At 38.6% G+C, this 12,025-nt stretch overlaps 1 protein-coding gene across 1 annotated transcript; it reads right to left on the bottom strand.

Moving 5' to 3' along the window:
- Window positions 1-3,697: 3,697 nt before the first annotated feature.
- On the bottom strand, window positions 3,698-10,809 carry SEC61G (SEC61 translocon subunit gamma). The gene is made up of 4 exons (XM_055557613.1): window positions 10,551-10,809; window positions 8,975-9,073; window positions 7,252-7,354; window positions 3,698-3,868 (listed from the first exon to the last, which is right to left on the bottom strand). The coding sequence occupies exons 1-4, from the start codon at window positions 10,660-10,662 to the stop codon at window positions 3,859-3,861; spliced, it is 324 nt and encodes a 107-aa protein (XP_055413588.1). The 5' UTR covers window positions 10,663-10,809; the 3' UTR covers window positions 3,698-3,858.
- Window positions 10,810-12,025: the final 1,216 nt, after the last annotated feature.

Below are 12,025 nucleotides of genomic sequence, written 5' to 3'. Positions count from 1 at the left end.
AGTTGCCATTAACTGAAGTCTTTCAGCAGGGATTCACCTATCAAATGCTTGGCACACTCCTAGATTTACTCAACTTTACATAGAAAAAGCAAAGGTAAGCTACACAAAACTTTGGAAAAGAATCACTACGTATGTCACAACATGAACTTCCTTAGATAATGAACACTGTTGGGAAAAGTTGTGTTACTGACTTGATAACAAGGTCAAGTGATTACTACAGGCCACTCTTCATCCCAAATGGTGTAAAGAAGCTCATGCTTCTATTCTTAGTTAAAAAAGACTCCCAAGCTTCCTGTTCAAGCTCTAGTTTCACAAAGCTGTGAAATAAAACCCCATCCAGGTGGCAGTAGTGGTAAAGAAACCTGGGTTTTGATCTCTGGGTCAGGAAGATCCACTGGAGTAGGGAATGGCAACCCACCCCAGTATTCTTGCTTAGAGAATTCCTTGGACAGAGGATCCTGGCAGGCTACAGTCCGTAGGGGCTGCAAAGAGTCGAACATGACAAAGTGGCTGAGCACGTGCACACACACACACACACACACACACGGAGGTTTATGTGTATTCTGATTCCAGAAAACTAATACACACATACACACAATGTTAGCTTTGATACTAGCTTACCAGCACCAAAAAAGTTGAAAATTTGCTTTGTGTACTTCAGTCACTCAGTCGTGTCTCTTTGCGACCCCATGGACTGCAGCACACCAGGCTTCCCTGTCCATCAACAACTCGCAGAGCTTGCTCAAACTCATGCCCATTGAGTCAGTGATGCCATCCAACCATCTCATCCTCTGTCATCCCCTTCTCCTCCTGCCTTCAATCTTTCCCAGCATCAGGGTCTTTTCCAAAGAGTCAGTTCTTCACATCAGGTGGCCAAAGTTTTGGAGTTTCAGCTTTAACATCAGTCCTTCCAATGAATATTCAGGACATTTCATTTAGGATGGACTGGCTGGATCTCCTTGCAGTCCAAGGGACTCTCAAGTCTTCTCCAACACCACAGCTCAAAAGCATCAATTCTTCGGCACTCAGCTTTATAGTCCAACTCTCACATCCATACATGACTATTGGAAAAACCATGGCCTTGACTAGATGGACCTTTGTTGGCAATCATTGTGCTGTACCTTAAACTTACAGTGCTGTGTGTCAATTACATCTCAATAAAACTTAAAAAACAAAAAAAGTAAAATATCCAGGAGGGATGGTGTAGTGGCAGTGAGGAGTGGAGGGGTAAGTAGTTAAATTGTGGATATATTTTGAAGACTACCCACATTACTTATTACACAGGGTTATTAAGAGGGTCAACTGAGAAGGAATAGTTTGGAAATTATATTTTACGTAAATGCTCCAGTCTCTACTACAGAGTCAACATTTGTGATACTGTTCATTTAGAAATTCAGTATTTGGTGGGAAGAGAATATAAATCCATTTTGATTAAATTATAATTAGTGAACTATCTGATATTTAATGAACTTTACTAAATTGTGGAATCGAGTTATCTCAAGAGCCTTTTCTAGGTGCTGTCTAAAAAGGCCTACAGAACAGTTTATTATAACCAAGCCTGAGTTAAAAAAAAAAAAAAAAGGCATATACACTAATACAGTAGTGGAAAGGGAGTGAGAGATGCTATATAATGCATCCATGGGACCTGGGAAATCTACCACAAGACTTTCTAGAGCACACCACCATGATATGTGTTAACTTGAGGTAGATCTCAGCTCCTCTGGAGCAGGAGCTTTCTAATACAAGATGCATCCTTTAAACACAAAATGTGACGGTGCCTCCTGCAACTCAGTGAAACTCAGTATCTTCCTTCCAGGCAGAGGGACGAGTCTGGTGCAAAGTGCCGCTTTCCAGCAGTGCCAGAGACACTGAAATAGGAACTAGGCCTTACTTCCTACCCTCTCCCATCAAGACTGCCACCCTGTCTGGACTGTTACTGACTCCCTCTCTGATGAGCCTTTCTATTGGCTTTTGTTGTTAAAAGCAGATTTTACTCTAGGTGGTCAAACACTTGGTTGTAAGGTGAAGGGGTTTCACGGAAATGGCAAAACTGCCACAAGGGTGGTAACATGTTTTCCTGTAGCTATTAAGACACCAGAAAATTATCAAGAGCTTTCAAATCTTACCACTGGAAGTGTGTTCTGTATACCAAAGCATCAGCAGGGAGGCAGAAATGCAAACTCTCAGGTTCCCAAACCTGCTGACTCAGACTCTTCAGGGTGGGAAGAAACTCCCTCAAGTGATTCTTAAACTTGCTAAAGTTTAAGAAGTACTGTTTACAACACAAATGCACTAGCTCTTAGATATACTAGGGGTGTGGTTAGTAAGAAAAAGCTAGTTATTTATTCTTTCCTATTTAAGAATTCAATTGTTGAGTGTGAAGGTTATTCTACTCTATCACCACAGTCCTTGATTAGCCCTCACTTCACATTTACAAATACAGAGTATTGATGTAATGTCTTACCTACCAGTGTCAGGAACCAGTGTCAGCAAAATAAAAAAATGAGCTGCACAAATGCACACTATGAATAGAGACTCATAATTAACTTACATCAAGACATTAATGTTCAAATCATTTCATCCTACAAGAAAATATACATACACATTTGCCAGAAGCAGTTCTGACATTTTACCAAGAATACATTTCAGATTAATTTCTAGGTAAGCAGTTAATATATGTGTATATACATAAACCTGTATGTGTACAGATATTCAATATATGCATGTTTGTATAAATATATATGCAAACATACATATGCATACACACGTCAACCACACGCACATGTATACACACTTCTGGCCTGTAAGGAGCTAGCTAACTAGCCAACTGTCAAACATGGCTACATGGTCTCCTGAAAAGCAGAGGTGGCCAAGGCTTTATTTCCTCAAAGACAGCAATTCATTCAAGAGTAAACAATATTTCAAAAATAGGCAGAAAATCTGTTCTAAAACTATGAAAATGTATCTCACTCTCTGAACCATGGATCTCACAACTAAGGAACCCTGCCCAGCAGTACCAGTCAAGACACCTGTCTACCTTATTCACAAAGACTCAGAGGACACTTACCAAACATGTGCTGCTGAACAATTTTTTAAAAAACAAAAAAATTAGAACTTGGGAAATAAAGGTTCAATAATTAAACCCTGAATGAACAAATCAATAATAGTTTTACACAGAAAATTGAGAATAAACTGTTTCAATTTTATATTACTATTTTCTAAAGGGGAAACAAGACCATACCCCTTTTCATCTCCTATTCAATTATCAGTAAATTCTTTAAAATATTCAGAACTCCAATGTTTATGACAGTGTGACTAATTATGGTTTATCTGAAGAGGAGCTCTTACTTTAAAGTTTTTAACCATGATTTTCAGGAAGCTATTTCAAGTGGCACGTAAACTTTTAGAGGAGCGCTGACTACTTATGTACACTGTGAGTGCTCAGAGACAAAACTCCTACCCTACCTTCAAACTCTCTCACCGTCATTACCATCCTTTATTTGCTGTTCCTTCTTTCATGATCAGACTGAGACAGGAAAACTCAGAAAGTGCAATATTCCACTGTGCCTTTTAATTTTTCCTGTAAACCAAAATATGAAGGAGTAAAGGAAGGAAAAGAGGGAAGAAGGAAACAGAACCCATTATTTCTTACCGCCAAAAATTTGATAAGTATCACTGATGGAAGAAAGAGAAGACGTCTATTTTAAAATTATTTTAATTTACAAATAGAAAACATCTTGGAAGAAAAAAATGAAAGAAAAACATAAAACACACAGACAAATTTCTGCTCCATCAGCTTCTCAAATCCTCACTTGTCCACCAATCCCCAAGATGAAAACTACTTTTCTAAAAAGGTATTCAGCCACCACTGTAAAAGAAAGAAAGATGGTCAATTTTGAGTATTAAGGATTTTAATAATAATAAATTTGAAATTCAATATGCTCTAATTTTATGGAACCAGAACCAGTTATTTGAGAACCACATCTATATTACTACAAAACAGAAGAAACTGAACTTTAAAATCTTGGAACTGAAAAGGCCCTTACAGATGACGTGGCTGTCGGAACAGGCGTCATCTGTTAAATTCAGAATCCTCATTTGAAAAACATGCTTAACAGCGTAGCATAATGTCTTTCATAACAAGATGAAAAATATGAATTACATAACAGGACTGTTAGTTGAGAACTTTTTCAATTTGATGTACAAACTGGTTCTCAACCACTGCATCTTACCCAAACCACTCAGAAACCTGGATTAATAATAATAAAAATTGCCTTCCCTATGGAAGAACATCTAAGTTTCAATAGCAAGAACATTAAAATAATACACTGAGATACATGTTTTAAAACTGTAATGTTAAGGAAAGAAGATAATTCCAGTACTAGATGAAAGTTCACTTGGGATTTTCTGTAACACCTTACTGAAAAACCTGAACAATTTGGCCAACCCAAAACTACTCCTAAAAAAAACAGCCCTGCATCTAAACTTTAACATAAAGTACTAAAGGCTTACTTCATTAAACTGTATTGCTTAAACTAAAATACCCACAACTATATAAATCCTTTAAATTATAACCCTGTGGATATTAATTCTGACTGCTATAATTGTATAGAAGAGGAAAAAAAAAAATCATCATAAGGAAAACAGAGTGATAATTCAGCCTAAAGAGTAGTTTGTTTATTCTTCACTTGCTATCATCTCAAAATGATTTTAACAGTGATTTATATGCTCTTTCAACAGGAAAAAAGATTTCTTTCAGTTTTACAGTTGTCATGGCATATCATGAAAAGAGTAAGTTTTCTGATAGCTTTTTTCACAAAATGTTTTATTTGGCCCTCACTTTAATGTAAAAACTATCTAGAGAGATATAAACTTTTAACTCTTTATTTTGATACATTTTTGTTACTAGAAGAATAATTTTCTAAGCAACTAGCTTCCTAAAAGTCAGAGCTCAACTCTCTAAGCAGTAAGACTGGCAAAAGATATACTGTGCCTGCTGTAGAAATTAGAATTAAGAGAAAGCAAATTTTTAACACTTGTTTCAAAGACCTGTTGGGAACATCTCAATTTCAAAAAGGTGTATGAGAGTGACTCATCCTAAAAGGTACTTTAGACCACGACTCATATAATGAAATAAAAGATGTTCTAACATAAAGCGAAGATAAATAACAATGCTGAACAGATTCAAAATTCAGAAGTCTTCTATAAGGGAATCTAGCAAAAAGTAATTTAACAAGGGTAATGTTCCATTCTTAGGCTAAAAACAAACCACACCAAATAAACCCAAGATAAAGGAAATTTATTTAGCAGTTATTTGTGAGAAACTGTCTGAAGACTTGAGTCTTTAGCAAGAAAATATCCACAATAGGCAATGGAGTCTAGGTACTGGATTTTTAAGAGGGCTAATGAAATGCAAACTGAAGCCTGAAGTGAGGCCTGTGACTCAGAATGAGTAATGGCCTGTACAACGGTTAAGAACTGGGGCTCTGGAACCTGGATTTCACATGCTGCTCTACCACTTAAAGGCACGCAATGTACTTACTCTCTATGCCTCAGTTTCTTCACCTATAAAATGGGCATAATAACACTGCTAATCTCACACAACTGTCACGTGAGTTAAAAAGGTCAACTCATACTAAGCTGTGTGTCCTAGGCACACACCAAGTGCATAATAAATGTTAACAATTATTACTGCCATCATGATCATTAGAAAAAGGTTAAGAACCTTACATCGTTCACTTAATTCAACACTTACTCAAGTGCTTTCAACATGCACAAGAGAACACTGTACTAGGTTCTGTAGTACATATATATACACACATATCTACAATATAGACATATATATACACATATGCGTGAATATATATAGTCATATATTAGTATTAGATTATCAATTAAGAAATAATTCTGTAAGTTACAACTGTCTGACAATGGGCTAGGAAGCTGCATAGCAGAAGCACTGAGCTGACATCACAGACTCCACTCTACCCACTCTATTTACTGATTAAGTAGGGGCTGTAGCCCAAAGACATTGAGGCCCAGCTTTCCTAATTCTACTTGAGGATTTGCTCCATGATTCCAAAATTCCAAAAATGGCTTTCCTCACTAGGAATATAGCAGAGATTTCTGAACTGATGGAGGAGATTTGAGATACTTGGTCCTTTCCAGGTCTAACTCTGCAACCCTTTGTGGCATGCTGCCTAACAGCTATGAAAACCTACTTAAGAAATCCACCTGACCATGCTCATTCAGTCACGTGTCATTTAAAAGCCAACTTCCACAAGCATCCATAGTAAAATATCCAGGTCTTAAGAGATTTGTAGTTTACAAAGCATCTCCACCTTATAAAATAAGCCTAAAAGGCTTATCTCATGATTAGATATTTAAATGACAGGTAAGGCTCAGAGACCAAGCAAATACAAAATCACAGAGCAAATAAGTACTACAACAGGTACTAAGTCTTTACACCAACAAAACTGCCTAAAGCTGCCTGCTCTAACTGCACACTGCCACAGGGTGTCCCAACTCATGAGTGCTTGATGAATCTAAAAAGCAAAAGCATTTACAAAAGAATAAAGCAATTCCAGTGTTTTTCAGTTTTTTCTCCTCCTAATATACTAAAGTGTATTAGTATCAGTGCCTCATTACATTAACCACAACTTCCATTTAGGTTTGAAAATTGTTTTTTAGGGTTTTACATGACTTAAGTCACTTACCTTTTCTATAGCCCTAGTCAGGAACTATTATCCCTATTGAATAAACGCGGCACAAAGGAGCTAAGTTGTCCAAAGTTTTGACAGCTATTAAGTAATAAGAAAAATCTGAATATAGGTAACCTGGTTTAGGTTTGAACTCTACTACTATAGTGATCTTCAGATGGGGAATATTTCCTCTGCACCTTAATGCTGACAAGTTAATGTACTGCACAAAGAGAACCTGGATTTGAATACTGGTTCTATCACTGAATACCTGTTTTATCTCATGCTGAGTACATTTAACTAGCTTCTTCAATCCTTTAAAATTTTACTTATTAAAAAATGACTGCCTATCTCACATAGTAGCTTTAAAAATTATGTAAATATAAAGTTACTTTGAATTATCTGGTACTCAGTAAATAGCAGTAGATTCTATCAACATTAAAAAAATCAAAGAAACATTATCTATATATTAACCAAATAGCAGACTGTCAACTCAAATGGTCTGCATTTTCATTTTATCCTTGATAGTGTCTGTTTAAAAAAGTGTACTTACACAATGATGTTATTAATAGGAATATGGATCAATTTCACAAAAAAGCCAATGAATCCCATTATAGCGAATCCTATTGCTGTTGCCATGGCAATCTTCTGGAATTCTGGATTTAGAAACACAAAATTTACATTACTTTTTGCACTGCCACCACAAATAAAGGGGAAAAAATTAGCACTGACATAAGTAAACTTACTGGTATATACTTCTCCTGATAATAAGAAAGCAATTTTTTTTTTAAAAACGTGATGTATTAATAGTAAATAAAATATGACAGATTTTTAATTTTCCTAATATTTAAGGAAATATAAAAATGAAGTGCATGTTCATGCTAGTGAATCCATCAATAAGCAGAGAAATATTTATCTTCCTAGCAAATGACCAGAATACCAAAAAGGAAACATGAATACACAGTATTTGTCTTAAAAACTTTTGTAACATTGATAAAAACATTAACTATAAAATCACAGAATGTAATTTTTTATAAATAATAGCCCCACTGTCTTTGATATTATCATGAAGCCAAAAAACAAGGCTTGAAAAACTGAATAGGGTCAAACACAGTTTTATGTAAAGGTTCAGACCCTGTAATGTTTCCATTTAACACTACTTCCTCAGGGAAGCTCTTCCTGCTTGGTTAGCTTGGTTAGTCCTCCTAAAACATGCTGGTAGACCTTCCTCTATCTACCTTACATAACACGTACCACAGCAGTAACTAAAAATTATAATTGTCATTATTTGTTTATGATTGTCTTCCCTCAAAGATTCTAAGCTCCACAAGGGCAAGGACCATTCCCTAGTACATATTTTTTTTTTTTTAATTTTATTTTATTTTTAAACTTTACATAACTGTATTAGTTTTGCCAAATATCAAAATGAATCCGCCACAGGTATACATGTGTTCCCCATCCTGAACCCTCCTCCCTCCTCCCTCCCCATTCCATCCCTCTGGGTCGTCCCAGTGCACCAGCCCCAAGCATCCAGTATCGTGCATCGAACCTGGACTGGCAACTCGTTTCATACATGATATTTTACATGTTTCAATGCCATTCTCCCCAATCTTCCCGCTCTAGTACATATTTTTATATATTATGCTATATATGTAGTATAATATGTAATATTATATTGTCTATTATATTCCAGTCCTAACTCAGGCAGCAGTCAAAAAAAGAGCAGAAATAGACAAATTCTAGTGCATCTTTGGACAGGGAGGCCTGGCATGCTGCGATTCACAGGGTTGCAAAGAGTTGGACACGACTGAGCAACTGAACTGAGTGCATCTTTTAACACATGAATTATGATAAATAAGAAACTTCCTAGGTTGGTACCAACTATGCTGTTGATTTCATTGTAAGGTCTTTTTTGTTTGGGAGAGGTTTAGGGGAAGAGTGACGTAGCATGAAGAGTTTCAAAAGATTTTTCAGAGTGGAAATGTGAAAGATACTGAAAAGTCATTACATATGACCAAGGCAAAAGCAACATGGACAATAAGGCTGTAACAAATAACCTTATAAGCCTGGAAAACACATAAAAAAGAAAAATCTATAAGGGATACACAAAGTATACAAAATGTAGCAAAAACTGACAATTTCAAAAAACAATAAAGCAAAAATAAATCAATTAAAGTGATGAAAGAAGTGCAACAATTATTAAACAGGAAGACATTAATAAAGGGCTTAGAGAATGCAAAAAATTAATTTTTTTCCTCTCATTCCAAAGCAATTACCTTTTCTATCAGGTTTGGTGCATCTTTTAACCAGCCGAATTGAGTCTTTCACAAACTGCCGACTTGGCTCAACGAACTGCATTACCTGATCCATGATGTCTGTTTAAAAACCAAAAATGAAAAAAAAGATGATCACTGGTGTTACTTACTATAGCTTCAAGGACTTGCCGACTCATATCAAAACGTAAATGAGATCATCCTGATATGGGTGGGTGGATTTCATCTCATTAAAAAAAAAGAAATTAGACTCCAAGAGTAAATCAACACTATTTTTTGTAATCTCCAAAACAAAGGCAGTAAAAAAACACAGGTCTTGCCCCTGTTCTCAATGATCAAGGTGCATGCTCTTAACATAAAAGGGCACTCACTACTAAAGGCTAAGCACCGGACAATACATCCACTCCTTACACACCCTGCAGTCCTCTCACTGTTCCTGTTAAGGAATCAACAGTGTTGAGATGCAACCAAGCATTTTCTATATTTTACTTTAAACTCCCGGGACACCAGTGTCTAACGCAGTGAGTGCCAAGTGGGATGCTTCAAGAGCCTGGAGTAGAGGCAAATGTGGACTTCAATCTGATTGTTCTCTATACAATTTTTAAAACCACAAAATCTGGCTAAACCAAGATTCAGATTTTCAGAAGCTATTTGGCTAAATTCTAAATCTTTTGCTTTGGACACACCTTTTAAGGAAAACGGCTATACATTTTATCAACAGGTTCTTCCGTGGAATCTATCACACAACTGGAATGTCATCCAATCCTTAACAGTCACTGGTATTTAATATAACAGCTAATGAAACCAGCTCCTTAATTTTACTTCACTTATTTCTAGCACTTACAACAGTGGCCAGGGTCAGAAATACTCAGTAAGTTTCTGTTGAATTAAGGCCATTCATAAGAGGAGGTGGTGGTTCTACAAATCCCTTTCTATGAAATGTAGCCTCTAGGCCCTAGTTTTCTTACCCAGGGTGGGTTGCTAAAACACGATATATGAAACACTAAAAGTATATCAGGAATTCTATAAACATTCTAGGCCAGGTATGCCAGGCCCAGAATGTTTTCATTTCATTTAACTGTTCTTCAACTCCAGTGAGGTTAAAATGTATAGGTATCTTGATGAAAGCGAAGCACCTTTTTTTCCTAGACAAAAAAAGCGTTAACACCCGAAACAGTGCTCTGAATGTCAGGGAAGGGGATCCAATAACCCCTTCTGAACTGATTCAGACTCTAGATTCACCCTCCCACGTCACAGCACAGGACTAAGCCTCGAAGACACATTCCACACCCACGGCCCCAGAGCGGACCCCGAAGGGACCCTCTCTGACAACAGAACCGAGCGGAAACGTTCCCACAGAGGGAGGCAAAGACGGGCGACCCCAAAGCTTAGGCCAGGGCCGAGAGTCGGCCGGAGGGATCGAGGCCCTGGAAGCCCTTCTCCGTCAGACTCGCGGCTCTGAGTCAGCTTTCCCGACGCCTTGAGGACAGGCAGCAGGCGGCCGGAGGGCTCCCTCACGCCCTCTGCCTTCGCTAGTGCCCAAAGGGTAGCTCCGAGCCCAAGCCACACGAAACCTCACCTGCTCCGCGTCTGCTCAACAGCCAGAGACACGTAGCACAAGAGCCGACAGACAGACGCCCACAGGAACCGGAAACCAGGCCCAAATACCAGCAGCCCACCCCTCCGTTCATTGGGCTTTTGGAAATACGTCAGCGCGCAGGCGCAGTCCGATGTTCGTCTGGGCTACACTTCCGGAAACAGGCGCACCGATTGCACAGCTACGGCGCAGAACTTGGCTTAGGCCTTTCGCGGCCTGCGTGGGGAATGGGGCGTTGCGTTTGTCGCGTGGGCCCCTTCGCTGCCTGGGCAGGGCGTGCATGGTGTGGGCGGCGCTGCGTGGCAAGGTGGCAAGAGCTCTTGCGCTGTTTGGGTGGACTGCGTGGCTTGTACCTTCCGCTGCGTGAGCGGGACGCGGGCGTGGCGTTCGTCTCTTGGACGCCGCCGCTGCCTGGGCGGGGCGTGCATGGCGTGGGCAGGGCTGCGTGGCTTGTGCCCCTCGGCGGTGTGGGCAGGGCTTACTCCTGGTCGGGTTCTTCATACCCAGGTGCTCCCTTGGTGGGTTACCTTTGCAGAGCGGGTCGTATGACAGGGGATTGTCTCTGATGTGTTTCGTCTTGGACAACCGGTTATCTCCTGACTGCCTGTTCCTTTGTATGTATTTAATTGTATTGGTCATCATGAACCTTATAAGTAATATAGTGTTTTATGACCAGTCTCACTCGACAGTCTCATACCCCCTAAAGCTCGCTTTCCTCTGTATTCCTCTTTGGAGTTCCCTTGGAATTGAAGCCTTCATTCTCTGGATTTTGCCAGTGGGAACGTGATACAGTGTATGTATGTAATCTTGACTATGGCTTTTGCTGAGACTATTGATAACCATCGAGGTGTGATTTTATGTTTTTAGAGTGAATCAAGTTTTTCAACAATTAGTTATCAAGCATCTACTGTGTATAACACTTTACTAGGTGCTCTGAATGAGCCAGACGTGTGGTAAGGGAATTTACAGAGTAGGGAAGGGAACAAACAAGAAAACAAAGTAACTATAGTTAATAAAATACTATATGCAAATAAAAAACCTTCATGGATCACAGGCATGTCTTCAGGAAGGGGCCTACATAACTCAATGGAACTATGAGCCTTGCTTTGCAGGGTCACCCAAGATGGCCAGTCATAGTGAAGAATTCTGACAAAACATGTTTTATAAATAAAAAAGGTGTTGTGAAGGGGGAGCGGGGGAGTAAAGAATGGCAGTGTAAAGACAGCATTCCTTTGTATGTTAACTATAGGACTTTTAAGGCACCTGGGCTAAAGATGAACAATTATTTAAAACCCCAATCTGTCCAGAATTTTAAAATTCTTTAAATTAAGGCAGAATACACATATGACCCTGTTGTATGTGTGGACTACCTGCAGTGCAGTGTATGAAAACTGTTAAAAACATAAATTCCTGACCTCTACCCACTGAATCAGACTATTTGGATGTTTAGGGGTTAG

This window comes from Bubalus kerabau, chromosome 20, assembly GCF_029407905.1.
Source record: "Bubalus kerabau isolate K-KA32 ecotype Philippines breed swamp buffalo chromosome 20, PCC_UOA_SB_1v2, whole genome shotgun sequence".
In the NCBI taxonomy this organism is placed as follows: Eukaryota; Metazoa; Chordata; class Mammalia; order Artiodactyla; family Bovidae; genus Bubalus; species Bubalus kerabau.
Note: the sequence above shows the minus strand (reverse complement) of the source record. Positions and strands in the feature narration are given on the sequence as shown.